Raw genomic sequence first — 20000 nt, forward strand, 5'->3', positions numbered from 1 at the left:
GTGTGTGAGAGTGTGAGTGTGAGTGTGTGTGTGAGTGTGAGTCAGCGTGTACGGGAGGGCATTAAGTGTGAAGTTAGAGTGATCTTAAGTTCTACTCTTAGCTCTGTTTATGACTTAGCTCTCTCCTCCAGGCCTGGATCAAAAGACCAAGAGTAAATATTAGTGTGAAGGCTGAAGACGACACTCTGTGTGTGTGTGTGTGTGTGATCATCTCATCCTTCCTGTTCAGGCGAGTGTGCACATAACTCTCTCTCTCTCTGTCTCTCTCTCTGTCTCTCTCTCTCTCTCTCTCTCTCTGTCTCTCTCTCTCTCTCTCTCTCTCACACACACACACACACACACAGGATGAGCAGGTGTGAAGGGTATCTGTAGGGTAGGTGTGTGTGTGTGTGTGTGTGTGAGAACAGAGAGATGTGCACTTTCTGTGTGTTTGGCAGCTCTTCATAAACTGTAACTAAATATTATAAACACATTCCAGAGCGCTGAATGTCCAGCGCTGCATTTAATGTGTAAAGTCTAGAGACATCATAGTGTGTTGGGGGGGTGGGCTCTGTACGTTTCTTTGTACTGCGTAAATACAGTAAATACTATGCAAAAATGATACGTAAAACTTCTTATCTATCAGAAAACACTAACATTAGGATAAAATCATATAAACCAAAAAGCAATCATTTGTAATTTTCTGCGTTATGTGTTTAATGTGTTAGCTTAACCAGTCGAGGGAAGCCTAGTATTTACAGCTAACACCCAGTCCCTAGTTTATATAATCAGTTCTTCATTAAAGGAAATCAGAGGTACTGCTAATGGAACCAAACGTGTGTAACTGCATTCCTCTAACTAACACATTCATTGAAAAAGTTCATTTACTCTGTTTAGGTTTATTTGTATTTATTCTAATGTTATTTTACTGGCATAAACACATTTACTGCTGTGATAAAAAGGTTTAAACAATTTTCACGGCTTCCTAAGACTTTTGCACAGTAATGTACATGGGTATGATTGTGCGTGGTGTATGGTATTATTTTGTATATATTGTTATTAAGCATATCGCTGCTGTCGAAAGAAAACCTTGTATCTCCAAAATAGTGACTTTATAGGAGAAGGAAAAAACATACTCTACTTTCAATGTAAGTCAATGGAACCAGAATTATTCCCATGTAATTTTGAGTCATTTCTTTTAAGCCATTCATCATAAAATTTACAGACAATGTAAAGAGAAACAGATCCTTTCAGATTATGTGAAAATCTGAAAAATGCAAAAAATGGAGATGCAAGGTTTTCCTCCGACACCAACTATATGTGCGTGTTTCCTTGTCTGGTCGTTTTCTGACGTTTTAAACGTGCCACCTGCTTTTTACATTGACAAATGGACTAAAAGAAATGGTCCAAAATGACCAGGAATTACTTGGAAAAGAAGCTTGTTACATAAATGCATAAATTAAAGTTAAGACATGTTCTTCCTTCTGGAGCCACCTAGCAATTCCTGATGAAGCCATGTGTGAAAGTGGAATTTGAACTTAATTTTGACCAGCTGACAGCTGCACTATGTCACATTATTTAGTGTTATTTAAGATCAATACTGATTTTATTTATTAGCTAACAGTGGTAAACTGGGACTATTACAGCTGGGCCTTCATTATGAGCAATACATGTAAAACTCCATCAAAGCAGAGGGGAAACCCACCTCTACTATAATGCCAACATCTGCATGCATCTCTATGTGATTCTAGTAGTTTGTAAGTGCTGAGCTAACAGCAATTCACACTTCTATTTTTGGCTGTTCTAGATTAAAAACAGACATTTGAAGATTTTAAAAGACATTCGATATTTACTTGAAGCTTGTGACAGCCATATCCGTATGTCACACGTTGTAGCAGTTTCACAGCGGCTTTCAGGGCTGAGCTCTGGTTCAGAGCTGCCACCACTGTTTTCCATTCCTAACAACCAACAGATTAGCCTGCACCTGTATACACAGTCTAGGACTGAATTCTGTGTCAAGGACCTCTAGGACACCAACAGTGATGCTCTTGTCTCACTAAATTGGTCCTGCCTATTGGAAATTTGTAATTATGCTGATGGTTAATGTAACACATTAGTGGTTCTCTTCAGCTCCTTAAGTCCTAACCGATGGAAGAATCTGCTCAGCTGGATCTGCCTGGATACCACAAAGAAAAGCAATTGCTGATCAATTCTATTGAACAAAAATGAAGAAAAATTTACAGACATGTTTGTTCCGTATTATTGTTTCCCAAATGTTGTTCCCAGGCCTTCTCTGAAGGTCTAGAAGGCCCTGAGGGTTCCCCTATGTTACCTAATGATAGATTTTATTATCTACATTTTACCATCGCCATAATTAGAAGCATCAGGTTTCGATCATCATTGTGGGTAATGATAGGTTAGTCTAAGACAAAACGGTGAACTAGATCAGTTTCAGGCTCAAAACTTTTAATGTGGTTTGAGTTTGACCAAATTTCAGGCTCAGAAAAGGTTTGAACTTGACGTTGGGCTCAGAATGTTCTCGGCCTGTATGTGGATTCAGACCAAAGTTTCAGGCTCAAGTAAAGCTAGTCCATTTTTATTGTTTTCGTGTCTACATTTAAGCATAAATGCGAAATTCAGACATTCGGTCTAACTTTTGGCTGGTACTGTCCATGTGTGCATGCTAAGTAAACCCCATGCCCTTTTGGGCTGAGTCACTCAACTTTCTGATTTTAAGATTGAATCCAGTCTAAAAGCCAAGTGCTTAAACTGGACGCAGGTAACACGTACACATTCTGCTCATTTGCAAGTGGACCATGAGCTCTGAAGTGGTTCATGTACAGTTCATGTGCAATTGAAGTGCATTCACGTCAAAACAAACAAAGCCCCCCACAGATACAGCTGCTGGCCGGGCTGCTGTGCATGTGTGTGTGTGTGTGTGTCCCCGTTAACGTGGTCATTAGCTGTTGTTAGAGCCGCTTGTTTAAATGCTGATTGCTGTAAATGGCTGTGTACTGAGCCCATTGGAGGCATGTGGTAGCTATTTGTCTGGAATGGCCGTTGTTGGCTAGTTACTGCCTGACCGACGCAGCACGGCCACGCTGAGGTCAGCATATGTCTGGTCAGTGCATTGAGGGTCAAAAGTCATGCACAGGTTGAAAAGTCCTGTTTCAAGGGAAAAGTTCTTGGGGTAATAAAATTGGTGGTGTTTCAATAATTCAGAAAAATGGTAAGGACTGAAACAGGTTGTACTACAAAGTGAAGAGTGACCTTTCTTGAGGTCAAGAGTGACAGAAGACAGCAAAGGAGGATTACAGATTAAATTGCAACTCAAAAAGAGCTAAATTTGTCAATACTGAAACAATTACTACTGAAACATTTGATAAAGTTTCAGAGGTATTATTATTGTACTGGTACCAACAAAATGGAAAATTCATTTGTTTTGATAAAGTAAACTTAAGTAAGATAGAGAGTCACTCAAGGCAAAAAGTCTAAGTCAGTTAAAAGTCTGAAATGTGTTTCAAGCTCTGACTTTAAACCAGTTCACAGTTAGAATGATCCATGAAATATGGACCGACTGGACATTACTTGGCCTGTGACCACGTGTTGTTTATATAAGCAGAGATGATGAAATGATACCACTTTGTCATTACAATATTAAAGTGGTAGTCTGATGCTGATACTAATGCAGATATTTATTCTCTCTGTTTCTAAAAGTACTAGGCTTTAAAGTGACCTACTTCACTTAAGATGAATAACTAGTCCCCCCATTTACCCCACATAAAGAACAACACAGCTAACAACATCACACCACACAATGTGAGTGCAGCGCGATTTCAGGGCAGATTTGTTACAGGACTGACTCAGATTTCCTTATTTTCTCACTGTCTGATTAGAGCGTTTTCTCATATCTGAAATCGGACTGTGCCTTTTCAAGGTTACTTATCATTTATTTAACACAAAACCTCATCACTCTGAATTGGTAACTTTAAGGGGAAGGAAAATAATGTTTCTAACTTTATGTAATTTTAATGTATATCATGGCAAACAGATTGTATTCTAAATAGTTTTGGACTAATTTCTATTGGTACTGGATCACTCTATTGGTCCACACACACAAACACACACCACACACATATACATGTGTATATATATATATATATATATATATCGGGAGCGAAAATATTCCTGCTTTTGGGAGAAAAAAGTGTTAACAGCAGTGCTCATTCCTGCTGTAAATAATTCAACACATTATAAATTGCCATACACATTTTCACCCATTTTACTAAAACTAAACAACACAAACTCATACAATAATGTGTCTTCTAAAGACCAGACATGCATACATGACATCACAAGTGCTGGCTGGTTCAGGAGTAGAGGAAAGCGCCACCAAGTGGTGAAAATGACAGGTGAATGTGATGTGATGACTGGAAAAAAAACAATAAACAAAAAGCAAAAGCATGGATGTGCAAAATGTTGCAGATCACGTCTGACAAAAACCATCTTATTATTCTTGAAAATAAAGATGCTACCCAGGGTTCCCTTTATGATGCCCTAAAAGAAGCCCTTTTGGTTCACCAAGTAACCTTTCAAAGGACGTTTGATTTGACCCACCAGAAGGTGACCCTACTCACACCCCTCACCCACAGAAACCAAACATATTATGCAATGCTCATTCTAAGTATTTTATTAACTAAATAATAGGATTTACTTTATTTGTACATTGCATTGCTTCTTTTGACCCCCCCAAAGACCAAAAGTTTGGGCCCTCCTACTTTAAAATGTCCTTCACACTCTGAAATCTCTTTTTCAAACATGGTTCTTCTAAGGCATTGATTGAAGAACCCTTTGTGGAATCTCTTAGTGAACATGTAGGTAAAAAATTAAGCATCAAACAAAACACGCCCCAAACTCAAACAGTCGAGCGATGGACATTCAGATAAAACTTGGTGGAGCTTTCCTGGGCCTTTTCCCCTTTTTTCAAAGGTTATCAGATCAGATTTTTGGCTTCTAGAGCAGACTTGGCCTAATCCTGCAATCCGGCTGTTGCGTCGGCAAGTTCTCGGACTGAAGGCCATCCAGAAGCTAAAGATCCAGTCGGATAAGTTTGAATGCGCCAGCCCCCCAGTGTGTGTGTGTGGTGCGGTGTGTGTTGGAGTAAGAAGCGTGCAGACTTACATATGAAGCGGGTGAGAGACTTACATATGAAGGGCTTGACGGAGGAGTGGATGTGTTTGTGCTGTTTGAGGCCAGATGAGGTGGCGAAGGTTTTGCCGCATTCGGGGCAGGCGTGGGCCCGGGCGCCGACGTGCTGAGAGCGGATGTGCCTCTGCAAGTTACTGGGGTCCGTAAACACCTGCTGGGGAGAGTCAGAGAGAGGGCGAGAGAGTTTATACACGCATGTTAACATTTTTGGAATCACTATTCAGTTGCTCTCTGCAATGTAAGGCATATACGTATAAAAAGCATTCTACACTTCATATAAACGCCTATAAATAGACAGAAGATGTAGAAATTATACTCCATTTCAGACTTTAATTTTACCAAACCGTGTTTTTCATTAGATCCTCTGTGTTCTTATCGAGAGCAATGACACATATTACTTGTGTTTCACTGTAAAAAAGTTGCTAAATAGGATGCTAGTGGCAACACTACACGAAAGGCCTGCTTCTCATAGGTAGAGCTAAAAGTGTCACTCCAGTTTTTTCTTCCGGGTGAAATCAACTTTGTTTTTTCATAATGGAAATTTTACATAATGGAAAATTGTTAATCACTCCATGAAACAACTCTAAGGCTGGAGTGATTAACAATTTTCCATTACGTAAAATCACCAGTATATCCAAGTATTTCTGATATATTCCATGTTCCTAGGACAGTTCTCAGTTACACCAAAGAGGGCGACAAAGCCTTAAGGCCAAAAGTCTACGTTTAACACATACCAAAAAAAAGCACTACACATGATGAAAACATAAATATTCATCAATGCACAGAAACTGGAGCTGGTGATGAACTTAGCAGAATGGGCTGTTACAGTGTCTGCGGCACTGAGGTGGCCTTGCCACGAGGCAAATTATAGCTTTCATTCTCTTCTTCTTCCTACATTTACAGTGTTATTGGGCACTGGACTTGATTTGAAGGTGTCAGTGTATTAAATCCATAAAAAGAGCTTGTTGGACAATTTTTTTAATAAAACCCTCTTTCTGGTTTTGTTTCAATGAAAAATAGGAGCTGTTAGTCAGACAGGACCATTTCATCATGGTCAACAACTTTAGGGATTTAGGCCTTTGCTCACATTACAAGCTTCACATCAACGAATGCTTATGCAAACAAATGTGTGATCAAATTCACAACCAATAACACAGTTGAAGACAAACTCTTCCCATTGGCTGTCATTGTGTATTTCTATCTTCTAAAATGATTAATGTGCTCTGGACTGTAGCACTAAAAGCCAGAGAGACTATAATGTCCTTAAAACTCTCTTAAATGAAGGTCACATGTCTTGGCTGCGTTCCAAGGCTCCTTCAAAACCGGACAGTCAATGGACAATCAATGCGGCCTGTGTAGAATAAAGGCCCTTAAATGGGACGTGTCTTCTGTGTAACACGCACATTCACTCCCTCTCGCGCTCACTTGCGCAGCGGTGTCTGGACTCTACCTTTGAGCAGTTTTCACATTCGTAATGCTTGCCGCTGTCATGCGACATCTGGTGGCGAATCAGGTTGGACTTCCAGTTGAAGGCCTTCGGGCACTGGTCACATTTATACTCCCTCTCCTCTGAGTGAGACAGAGAGTGAGCCTCCAGACTGGGTGGAAGGGAGAGAGAAAGAGAGGGAGAAGGGAGGGAGAATATTTTCATAATCTCATCATTCCGAGTTTGAAAAGAAAAGCGCTTCTTCATCTCTGCCTGAAGGAGAATCCCTGCTGCCACCTTGAAAGGCATTACAGCGTTGGAAAGGGCAGAAGGCTGTAATGTTCACAGACACTGTACTGTTAAACGTGTATTAGTGGATTTATATCTTCTGCTACGTGTACAAATAACCTAGAAAATATGCATAACATGATAAAAAAACAATCGTTTAAGCAACAGCATCAGTTTATTATGTGCCTGAGAATCCTTGTTTGGAAAACTGTAGGGTGGAGCGGAGGGCTTGTCTGTGTTGTTACTCTGGCATCCTGTCAGTCATTCTATAAGAGCATCCCCTACACCACGTTACTCCACTCCCATCTCCGGCTGCTCAGCTGGTTAGCCTGCTGGGCCATGTGGGAAAAACACGCTGTTCTTCCACAAAACATAAATGTGCTAAAACTAAAATCAACTATTTTGTGTGAGGTGGATGAAGTTAGACGCAGAAACAACCATGTTCCTATTGGACACAATACACATAACGTTTGATATGAACTTGTGAGATTTGGATGAACCGCCTTCATAGAGATTTATGAAATAATATGAAATAGTCAATTGCGTCCTGTGCGAGTAACGAAGTGAACTAGACGAGGCTAAAGTTAGATTCTCATTCAAATGTTCCGTTCCACCTTAAATGCCACTGTAGAGGTGATGTTTTCCTGATTACAGCTCGTTACGAAGGAAACAGGACACCTGACTATTCTTAAGCAGCAAGTGGGTATGAAACGAATGCCAAGTGTTTAGAGACTTGTAACGTCACATCTCCTGGACACAAGGGACACGAGAGTTTGATGCTTGCTCTGGTCAAATGCTGGTGATATGTAAAGAAATAGCCTAATAGTATTTATTCACTGTTATTAACATCTTGTGAAATTGTTTTAGCCATGAAAAGCCCTATTGCTAACTAAAATCACCGTGAGAAGCACTGTTTGAATAGGATAATATTAAAATTGAGCTGGAATTTTTTGTCAACTATCTGCAAGGTTTGTATAACTTAGCAAATAAAATGCATAGATGGAGCAGGAATAAGTCAATTGCTTAGACCAGGGGTGTCAAGCTGTCCTTCTGGGCCACAGCTCTGTGGAGATTAGCGTTCTCCCTCTTCTAACATGAGCTCATGTCATGAAGGCTTTGCTTATCAGCTGTAGAGTTGAATCAGGTATGTTGAATGAGGCAGAATGCTAAATTCTATGGCGCTGTTGCCTGGAAAGAGCTCAGTTTTCCACCCTTGTCTAACATTCCCACTTTTAGAATAACAATGAAGACATCAATACTATGAAACTACACACACTGAACTGCGCAGAGACCAAAAAAAATGAAATATCTTCTATTTGAGATTATTTTGGGAAGTAGACCCACTTTGTCTTGATGCAGTTTCATGAGCAACCGCCTCGAATGCTTTTCCAGTTGGACGGAAGAAGGTACATATCGCTGTTGTTGGAAGAAAACCTCGTGTCTCCAAAATAGTAACTTTACAGGAGAAGGAAAAAACCTACTCTACTTTTAATGGACGTCAATGGAACCAGACGTCTTTCCAAGCAATTTTGGGCCATTTCTTTTGGTCCATTCATCATGAAATTTACACACAACGTAAAGACCAAAAGGCATTTTCAAATTAAATTAAAAGCTGAAAAACATCAAAAATGGAGATACGAGGTTTTCTTCCAACAGCAGCGATATACTGACACATCTGCTAAGAATCCAGTCGGACTGAAGAAGGTACATATACTTCACTTTATTATTTGAGAAACAAAATTAATTTGCATTTAAGCTTTAGCTTTTAGAGCAAAATGTCTGAGTTTATGAAAAACACGTATAGTTAGATGTGTCCAAACTTTTGACTGGAAAACTAACCCCCTCCAAATAGTACACGACTCTGGTAACAATGGCATTACCACACCTCCCTATGTAGAGCGCATCATGTCAGAACAGTACTTCGATGATTAAGAGCCTCTGCCAGGTTCGGCATTGTGTGAACGTTCTCACCTTTGAGCATCAGGAAACACCTGCTCACACTCCTTGCACTCCTGTGGGGAGTGTGCTGAGTGCATCAGGAGTGGGTGGAGCTCAGTGCTTTCTCCGTCACTGGCCGGAATGCCCTGCTCAGGCAGACTGAAATGTGACGGGGTCCGGATGGAGCAGGACTGCTTCTGATGCTCCAGCAGCTCAGGGCCTGAGGAGAAGTGCTGCTCACAGTCCTCACAGCGGAACTCGCGCTCCTCTAGAGACACCACACCACAGCAGAGTCAACGATACACAGAGTTTGCGCAAGATGAATAAAGGGTGTCTGAGAGGAAATACAGCACTGTGCTAAAGCCCACCCTTCATTCATATTCACTTATTTAAAGTGATTCATTTTTCATGAAATTCCACAGAAGCCTCAATATATAGAATAAATAGAATTGAATTCTTTTCCATTTTTAATGCGGCCATCCTTTGCTTTTATCACAGCATGCCCTCTTTTTGGAGGGCTTTCAGTTTTTCACATATATATGCACTATTTTTCCATGCCATAAAAAAGTTAAGTCTTAGAAGTTGTTTGCATTTTCTATTTTAATTTCTAATTTAATTCTATTTCTATTTCTAATGATCCAAGTAATTAAACACAATAACGTTCATGTCTGGACGACCAGCCCATTGTTCTGAGAACACCAGCAGCCTCTTTGTTTTATTTGCACATCTTTTTCTTAGTGAGGGCTTCTTGACAGTTCTCTTCTCACAGTGGAAGGATGGACAGGAGCACCTGCATATTTCAGATCTGAAGCAAGAGTGGAGCTTGACTTGGTCTCTCTCAAAGATGAAAGCTTGACGGTGAGAGTGTTAGCCGTCTACCAGGTCTTCAGGAGTCCCGTAGTCTTTGCATCTTTTAAAACTTGTTGAATTCCAGTTTTGGAAACTCCTGTTTTAAGAAGTGGACTTTTCTAGTCTCCTCAAACATATCTTGTGAAAATCAATGACGTGTACTCCATGGCCAGCTTTGAGCGGAAACTAAATGAATGAAGGTCTCTGACTTGCACAGTGCTGTAAATATGAAACGGGAGTTTGAAATTGTTCATGTACCATGTATATCTGGAGCCATGGTGTCACATGAAAACTCCTCAGCCTTCATGAACAGTATGAGTTCTTCACTAGGATGAACCTCGCGGACCACACGGTAAAATATCTACACACGCACCCACACACACACACCCACCCACACACACAGACAAAGAGAGAGAGCAAATTGAGAAATGTAAATACACAAACAAACAGCAAAGAGAACAAAAAACAACAGACTGCTAACAAACCCCACAGACCAGGGCTGGAACAAATTTTCCCCCCTTTGTACTTCATTTGGGATAATTTTGGAAGATTGGTGCTTTACTTGAGTATTACATATTTGAACAGAAACACAAACATATTTCTGTTGTCAATTTTTCATTTAGATACATAAAGCACACTTCTCAAAGGCCAGGAGATTTCTCTCTTTTTGTACTGATTGATTTTTATTAAAACATGTAACCAAACCCATATCACCGTAAAATTAACCTGCTAAGAGTTCTGCTATTTGATCTCCCTATGAGGACAAGCACCACTGACTAGTTGCCACATCACACACCACCACACACAGAAAGGTTTTATTTCTGAAACATTTACCTTGTAATGTTTATATATAAATCTTTTTACTTTTCAGTTTTAAGTACAATTTTGAGAAAGTATATTAAAGTATAATTTCTCTGGACTTTGCCCACACCTGCTACACCCTCAGCAAAGAATAAGCAATGCTGCATAGCAAATAAATGAAAATAATTTACATAATAACAGCAATATAACATTACATGAAGCCAACCAACCATTTTTCAATTTTTATAAGTGGCCATGCATTAGTGCAGTGTTATTGGGTGGCTTAGCCTGCTTGGAGGAGAAGGCTATTTTCTGTTATGTCAGCTAACAGATGGCCATGCTGGCTAGCGCTGCACCAGAACTACAGAGAGTGAGGTTAATTATGCTCCCCTGGACTCTCGGCCATGGACGGTTGACGATAGGTCCAGGGAGTTCCCTAACTTTTTTGGACAAATGACTCCAAATATACAGTCGTATGCAAAAAATTTAACCCTTCATCAAGTACTTGCCCTGCAATGGACTGGTCACCTGTCCAGGGTGTACCCTGCCTTCTGCCCAATGACCGCTGGGATAGGCTCCAGCAATCCAGAGGCATAAACGGTTTAGAAAAGTGTGTGTGTGTGTGTGTGTGTGTGTGTGTGTGGTCAAGTACTCGTCCTATACAGGGAACAAACTGTAATATGGCCTTTTTCCAGCTGTGAACAACCGAACAACTAATCAGTAAATATCCCAGTGAACCTCATTCCATTTTGATTCTGAAATTGAACTGTGGGACAAAGAGACCTTTATAACATGCATTAACAAACACACATTTCCCCTGCAAACACAATAGGTAGGAGGAGAAACAATTGAGGATGGTGTTATTTTTGGCAAGCCTTGAAGGGCTCGGACTATTCACTTCCTTCACAGCCTGGCGAAGACATCTCCACATTCTTATTAGATGTGACACATACACACATGCTCACTTGATGAACTGATAAAGGCGTGTCGTGGTGGGGCTTCTTGGAAAGCAAGTGGTCAGAGGAACATCACCTTGGGACACGGCTAGACCGATCTGTGTGTCTGTATGTGTGTGAGAGATAGAGACGCGGAGGAACGGTATGTTTCCCTATTGTTTCACGAGAGAATACAGGGAACTAAGAGGACACTTGTGACAGCATGAGAACGGCCACTCTCCCTCTCGCGCACACATGGGAGCAGATAAAAAGACAGAAAGCCAATGGGGCACAATAATATTATGAGTCTGGGACAATGAGAGAGCACTTCAAACAGCAGCAGGGGGGTTCGGAGCGAGTAGTCCGGCCCAGACCGGGAGCCAGCAGTACTTTCAGGGCAGGTTGTCCCGGCTAGAAAAAACAGCACTGACCAAAATGTGCCGTAATTTGCATATTGGTATGTTTGCAGTCAGCAACGGAAGCTGTTATACTGATCACCGCCAAATGAGCATAGCCATGTCGTACAGGAAACCGGTGGCCTCAAAGTGACTGGTGGTGGTAGTCGATATTGGAGGCTGCCCATCAAAAACATCATTACTGACGAAAGCCCTTTCTTTAAAGTCAAAAGAATTTTATCAGTCCTGAAAAAATTTGAGTTTCATTTATTTACAGTTAGCTTACATTACAGTTTCTCATTAAGAGGTGGCCGTTAGCATATGTATGCTACAGATCTGCCTCAGGGTGGTGCGGCAGTGAGGAGGGTCACCCTTTGCAAAACCCTTCCCCTATTATAGGGACTGTCCACTCACCGGCTAGCAGCTATAACTAGGCATGGGCACCTCTGACAAGCCTTGTGCAAAATGCAACAAGTGTTTAACCCAATGAGGCATACACACTAAAAAGGCAGCCACTCATACATTTACATTCCCTCCCGGAAAGAAATAGTGCTCTTCTGTTTCCATCTCATCTACATCCTGTTTGAAGAGCCTTCTAAGTTTCTGGCTGTGATATGTGAGCTCGACTCTCTGTTTCCTTTCAGTGTTGGTAGGCTGTTCGTTTTCTACGCATTCGAATGTATTGGTACAAAAATACTATGAATTTCATGGGACAGCAGTCTCTACCTTTTCCACTTAAATCTTTGTAGTTCACATGTCGAGCATGAAAGTTTGTCAGACATAGCAACAGTTACCATGGAGCCCATGCAGTTTTTTTTTCTCAAAATACCCACATCAAAGATGCCCATGCCATTTTCACGTTTCAGGCGAGAAAATAAAGTTTGTTTGTGTTGAAAAAACCAACCAGAACAATGAAAATGTTGACTAATTGTTTCGCTGTAGTCAAAGCTAGCATCAATGACTGAGTTGGCTGTCGACCAACCCCGGAGCACTACTGGACCCCTGATTATTATGGGTTATTTAACACTTTGCCCCTAACACTAACCACTAGGGGGCCAAAATGTAAAACCACATCATGCCTCGTAACTGCAGGGCTGGGACTGCAGTTTGGGCCAAGGCCTAGGGGTCTAGTGCCAGGAGAGAGAGCCAAATGGCAAGGATTTTTCAGATAGGACGTAAAAGGGTGTTGCTGGACAGGTTCGTATGGACCACACACGTTCGCCTGTTCTTAATTTACCTGCTGACGTATTAGTCAAGAGCTAAATGAAGAAATACTATTAACTCATTATATTATTGTCTTTAACACTGAACAACTGCAAGCTTCACAGAACATAAGAAGTCCTGTGTAACCCGATTTAGTGCAATGCTGTTTAGCGCGATGCCGTTCACTGCACTCAGACTTTAATGGCCTTTTTCAAATGGGGCTGATTTTCTGTTAAATATGTGTGGCTTGTTTTTTCCTGATGCAGAGAAGTTAATAAATTCATGGCCAGATTTGACTGGAAATGAGTTAAACGGAGGTGGTCTCTGACTTTCGCAAGGTGCTTTAGCTGCTGTTACAGTTATTTCTCTGTATCTCTGTATCTCTCCCTCTCTCCCTCCCTCCCCCTCTCTCGCCCCATCAACAACATTCTTTCCCTAATGAGAGGTCATTCCTTAGGCAGGTAACACACACTCACCCTTTCCTGCAGAAACACACACACACACACACACACCTCTGCTCCATTGTTTGGGTCTGTATGAGAAGCGGATGTTACTGTGCTGATGTTCTGATAAACAGAACCATTAGCTCTTCATTTAGTGAACAACACTTCACTCTTACAGGCCAACACCCCAAACCACCACATACACACACGATAAGATAACTTTCATCCGTGATTATAATTCCCCCTATCTCTGATTTCAGAGCTGCTCACACAAATGTTTTTTAATAATTAATAGATAAGAAAACGCCTAAAAATATTTGCAGCTCTCAGGTTTGAATGATAAGCGACAAGTGGAATACTTTATCAAAATGAAAAAGAGTTTCACAGCTGGTTAATCAGATGTGTTTTATTTATTGATCGTTAAATAATGGAAAGTAAAACCATCTTTAACTTTTGTATCTGATTAGCTAGTTGTTGCTTTGAACTACTTGCTATTCCCAACACTATAAAGTGGAAAAATCTAGTAATTTAAGACGGAATCATTCTTAAAAAGAATGAAATAAGATTTGATACCAATTAATATGCAGCAAGGATTTACACTGGCATTTCAAAGGTTTGGGGACACCTAACCTTATTACAGTAGTATTATTTTTTAAATAAAAAACAAACAATTATTTGCTCATACGGTACTTTGTTATTGTTCATATAAAAAAAAACTTCGCCTAAATTCTACTAAATCTAATCTTACCCCTCACTTTCTAAACCCCAACCCTAATGTCTCATCACAGTTTGACCAGATAGCTATGCTAAGAATGAAAGCAGCTGTATATAATCTATATTAAAATAATAGGTGGCAGTAAACATTTTCAAAAGGCCTCTGATGGGAAGCCACAACAATCCACACCGTTTATATCTTCTGTCTTTTATCTGCTGAGCCCCAGTTGTAGCACGTCTGCACGGTGAGCCTCGAGAAGGCAGCAGAACAACAGCACTGTCTGTAAAGAATGAGGACTAATCAGATCTGGGCCCAAAGCATCACAGTGCTGAGATGATCTTCTTGGTTTAAGAGAGAGAGTTCAAAGCGATGCTCGCTCTACCCTGCCCTTTGATGACCTCTGTGCTACAGCACTTTCTTGTGCGATCGCTCGTGAGATACGACACTAAAGAAGCAGGGGAGAGCACAGGAAAGCGTTTTGTTATCCTTCACGCATCCTCAATATTCTATTCTATCTGCACGCAGACAGTTTCTGTGAGCTGCTACTGAATACTGAAAAATGCAGGGTCATTCTTGCTGGATTCTTTCCTTCCCGGCCACATTCTTCCACTCTTTCTCTCATTGTGAAGAGCCGCGGTGCGCTTCTTGAAAACATGAGGGTCTCCGGAAGCCATAAAGACTCGCCGTGGGCCAGTGTTATGACAAAGCGATATAATGACTGTTTAGAGCTGAGACGTGATTTTGCCTGTACAGAGGCCGAAGTGGGCGCTGCCTTAGTCTAGCAGCTCCCACTTTCTGGATAAACGTATGGTAGCCATCAAGAACTGGGCTTAAAATCGAACAAACGGCAGAGGCAATGTTCCTACAGGGGTTCATTAATATAATAAATTAGGGACACAAATCTGAGGTGCTTGATTTACTGACTTGTGACATGACTAGAACTTACGGGGACACTGGGAAAACCCTGTCTGTCATTTTAAGAAGCCCCAAAACATTTGATTAGCAGGATATTCAAAGGAAATTCTACCTAATGTTTCAACACTGATTAGATGTAAAATTGTTTTGATGTTTTTTTGCTCCATTCTAGAGAACCTTGTCGAGTCAGAATTGTTCGCAGTGATGGTGATAGGAAAAGTGAAGTCACAGATAGCTGTTAAACGTTGTCTGATGTCTGAGACGTTGTTTTTCAATAGCTTTGAGATAAAGTTTGGGCCTGAAGTGAATTCCTTGGAAGTCACCGATGGCGCAGAGGTAAATGAATATAAAAACAGACATATAAAAACTGTTGTTGTGTTGGATAGTAAATAAATTGGCTATATTTCCCATCCTCTGGGTCCTGAATCAGTAAGGTTTTGCACCATTGCATATCAGACCACTCTGAATGACTGGATTACACAGAAGCTGAAAGGTATGGAATCTCCCTTTAAGTTCTGTCAGCTTATCTGGCATTTTAGCTGCGTTTTAGCTGTGCTCCTAATTATGCAGATCGGCTAATTCGTTCAGCTTGTTTTTTTGACATTAAAACCTCACCTAGTATTTATTTATTTATTTTGTAGAATATCTGGCTTGCTTGCATTACAAGAAAACTGAGACTGCTTTGTAGCTTTAGCCTCTGTTTGTTTTTCTTTCGACTGTAGAAACGCATTGGGCCTGAAAACTGAACTCAGATGATTTGGGCCTGAAAACTAAACTCTACGACATGGGACTTGGGATTTGGCTGCTTATTGGACAACTCATAAACAAATCTGTTTGGTTGTTCCAAACAAAGGCCTAACGTGGCACAATGAAAGTTGCAGAGTTTAAAGATTTCGCTTTAAACAGTTATTGAGCAAGTAGTTTAGGACTAAGAACACAGTAGGCATCCAAACAGAAGGACGTCCCTGACTTTCGTTCATTTCTGCCTGCTGCCTGGTTTGGACTGCTAGGAGAACGTTTTCAATATCTCTGTGATGTGGGTTGGGCTGAGGGTTTGGTTTAGCCCTAAGGGTTGGCGTGGTGGGCTGGCGTGATGGTTGAGGGCTAGTGGTGGTTATTTGGAATATTTTGGGTAAACCTGGGGTTCAGTGAATTTCTAGCTGTGTAGCTTAACTCTGAATCCACTCATTAGTACTACGTAGACGCATTTTAGCAGCGTCAGTGAAGGAAAAGCTGAAAATGCGGAATTCTTTTGAAACTGGCAGAAAAACAGGAGTGCCCATTTTTCTGTGCAATGTGAGGAAACTGTTACTAAAAATACTTCAATAACAGATTTTTTAAAGGATAGCAAGAACTTATTATGCAATTATAAAATTTGCCAATATATTACACTGACATGTATTTTCTACACGAAAATAAATTGAGAATAAGTTACTGAATTTAACATTTTGGGGAAAAAAAAATAAAACACACAAAAGTGGCCTGTGCACATTTTATTTGGAATGGTTTCTGTTTTTTTCCAATATGTTAAAGAAAAATGCCACATTTAAGTTCCCTATAAACTTCGTCTTTATATAAAAAGTTTTAACTTTATGTATAAAGTTGAGTTTAACACTATTAATTACCAACACCAGCTACTGAAACTGTAGTCCAATACTGCCAGAGCAGCTTTAGCACAATATTGAACAAAGCTTGCTGGTTTGTATGGGCTTAATTAGATTAGGCTGCCAGCCTTATCATGTCAATTCTGTGTGCAGCAGTGTTAGCTTGCACAAAGCAATATTCATATTTGGGCTCCTTAACTACATCATAATTAAGAGGGTCCGGTGATGTCCTGGGGGAAAATGTTAATACGACAAAAGGTATCGACTTTGGAACATTTTGCTTCACCACAGCAGCAGTTCGTTTTTCCTATAGAGATAAAAAGCGTAGACCCTTATATGGGCATGAGACAGACTACAGAATGAGGACACGACTGCTAGATGTTAGAGAGGTCTGTGGGCATGAAGAGGCAGCACTGTTTTGGCCTACAGCGTTTCTCTCAGTGCCATCTCTTCTCTAAGTGATGAGAAAAGGAGGGATCGTTTGGTATCTCGCAATCTTCATTTATTATCAGTGCATAACGAAAAAGTGCCACATGCCAAGCCAGCGTATGTGTGTGTGTGTGTGTGTGTGTGTGTGTGTGTGTGTGTGATCCAGGCCTGTGGTCCTTCAGGCTGCAGCAAAGATACTATAACTGAGAAACAAAAACACTCGCGCAAACCTACCCTAGATGGGGAGAGAGAGAGAGAGAGGGAGCGAGAGAGGGAGCGAGAGACTGAATGAACGAATGTCATCACAACAGCACCTTTTAAACGCTGCATTATACGGGCCATGCAGGTGCAGTGTTCCGCGTACCTGCTCATGTATCGGGTAGGCTGTGAGGTTGTACTGGTGCGAGGACGGTGATATCTGGACGTGTCTTAGCCAGCTTCTGCTATCACACACACGCCCATCAAAACTGGCCTTCTGCAGAGAGAGAGAAAGAGAGAGAGAGAGAGGGAGAGAGAGGAGTCAGTCACTCTTTGATCTTTATCTTTTACAGGTTACTGTGCAGTGTCTAAACCACATGCCACCCACCGCGCCGTTAGACGCCAAACAAGACTACACACACATAATCACACCTGCCCCACTTCCCACCCCACCACACACACCGTTTCCTTTACAGCACCTATTACGCACACTTTAACGGGAATGTAGCATCAGTAAAAGGAATGATACACACACACACACACACACACACACACACGTTTACTGCCTAAACCACCACCGATGCTAAAGCAACCTGCTCTAATTATGTTGGTCACAATCACATGAATAAAAAGTGAAGCTCACCCCAGAACCTAACTCTAACCCCTAACACTGGGATTCATCCTGACCCTTTAAACGGACTCGGACGCTGCTGAGAACGAGCTGAGCTTCATGATCCAAAGTGGGATAAAATCATCTGTTTAATTTGCAATAATCTGCTGATAAAGGTGGTCTTCAGGGGGGGGAGCGCACACTGACCTGTAAACTGATTTCCAAACCTGATGCATCCAAATACTGAACAACATCAGCGCACAGTTTACCAGGCGCTACGGCCTTCACTCCGTTCTGTTCAGCCCCAAAACAAAGGTTCTATGCCTTTAAACAAGCAGAACCATTTTTGGTCCTAAAAGAACCCCGGCAGGGTTTTTCCTGCAGGGAGAACAGGCATTTACACAAAGGACGACGGGCGCAGTCAAGCAGCTTGAGCGGTCACTGTTTCTGCAGAACCACTGCCTTTACAGAACCGCTGAAAAACCTGTGGCTCTGAACTGACTCGATTACCGGCTCCACGAGAAAAAAACCCCTGACATCAACTCAGTTCTAGCCAGAGGCGAGAAAACTGAAGGGAACTGCGTAAATGTAGTAAATTTCACTGAAGTGGAACGGACGCACACTCAGAGCAGCACTCAGAGCAGCTCGTCTTCCGCGCATCTGTAACAGCGCGGGGTGTAAAGCGCTGAGACTGAGGGGCTAAAGCAGGAGCACGTTTCACAAACACGACTCACTGAGGCAACTGCCACATTCTCCCCTCACACCATTCACTACAAGCCTGTTTTACTCTGGTTCCAGTTCCATGACATGAAAAAGAAACCAATTCAATTTTAGGCTGATAACAGCCTGGCCTTCTGCTGAGCCAGCGGCTGGGTTCAAATGAAATGAATGAAATAATAAAGAACAAAAGACGTGAAATAAATAATAAAGAACGAAAGAACGACGAGCTTAACCTCCTCACATTGGAGTCACCACCACCTGACCCCCAAACACACACACACACACACACACACACACACACACACACACACACTCAGCGTTCTCAAATTCAGCTGCTATTATTTTATTATTAACGTCAAATAAATACAAATGAAAGAAACACTTTCAGATTAATTAACGAATTATTTTATTATTATTATTATCATTGTTGTTATTATTATTATTATTATTATTATCATTATTATTATTGTTATTATTATTATCATTATTATTATTATTGTTGTTGTTGTTGTTATTATTAGTAGTAGTAGCAGTATTATTAGTATTATTATTACTACTATCAGTGCGAACAAAACTTAAACGAAAACAACTGAATAAACTGCGAAGCGGCGATTTCCTCTGAGGAGAATAGCGGAAGATCAGTCGGACAAGCGGAGCCGCTCACACGCCGCTTAGAGCGCCTCCGTTTATCTTAACTCCGTCAATCAAACCCAAATCCAGCTTAAACCGGCAGCGCGCGAGGCTTCGGCGAACACCTCGCGCTAAAGTTCCCTGGCCTTTTTCATTAGGGGCTTTTTAAACTGCTCGAGGAAGCTGAAGCCGCTTCGATCCGACCGAACAAAACCTCCTGTAAAATTACAGAGAAACGGACAGAGAATTAAACGGCGGGCGAAGCGCCACGCGCGCCGCGCCTCTCCGCGCCGGGGAAGGGGGGAAGGTCCCGGCCGGGAAACTGAGGAGCAGCGGGGCTCTTACCGTGAGAGCGCCGGGAGCGTGCGCTCCTTCAGCAGCAGCACGGGAGTAAAGACGGTCCTCCGGAGAAAAACGGGAAAAAAAAACAAACAACGCGATCAGACGAGAAACTCCCGGCGCTCCTCTCAGCGCGAGCGCTCCTCTCTTTCCCCGAATGGGACACCCCGCGCGTCCCGGGACTCAGCGCCGCAGCAATTCCCCGGATGATGTCAAACTTGGGGTTCCTCGAGCCTCCCCGTCCGGTGTCGTCCCGTCCCGTCCCGTCCAGTGTGGGTCACTCCCCCTCCTCCTCCTCCTCCTTCTCCTCCTCCTTCCTCTTCTGCGTGCGCGCGAGATTTCAAACTTTTTCCTTTATCTCGCCTCGGACCGCGA

General features: G+C 41.7%; 1 protein-coding gene across 13 annotated transcripts in view; it reads right to left on the reverse strand.

Moving 5' to 3' along the window:
* mecom (MDS1 and EVI1 complex locus) overlaps positions 1–20000 on the reverse strand; it is a 257072-nt gene that overhangs the window by 27910 nt on the left and 209162 nt on the right. For 4 of the 13 annotated variants that reach the window (XM_037546749.1, XM_037546746.1, XM_037546740.1 and 1 more), the window contains 5 exons: positions 17493–17603; positions 9947–10049; positions 8873–9107; positions 6638–6785; positions 5161–5341 (listed from right to left, as the gene is read on the reverse strand). In XM_037546749.1, the coding sequence (XP_037402646.1) occupies positions 5161–5341; positions 6638–6785; positions 8873–9107; positions 9947–10049; positions 17493–17603 (778 nt within the window). Of the gene's footprint in view, positions 1–5160; positions 5342–6637; positions 6786–8872; positions 9108–9946; positions 10050–17492; positions 17604–19631; positions 19809–20000 lie in introns of those variants that run through there. The other 9 variants (XM_017719296.2, XM_037546743.1, XM_037546747.1 and 6 more) reach the window with 4 other exon arrangements.

Source organism: Pygocentrus nattereri, chromosome 17 (genome assembly GCF_015220715.1).
Source record: "Pygocentrus nattereri isolate fPygNat1 chromosome 17, fPygNat1.pri, whole genome shotgun sequence".
Lineage (NCBI taxonomy): Eukaryota > Metazoa > Chordata > Actinopteri > Characiformes > Serrasalmidae > Pygocentrus > Pygocentrus nattereri.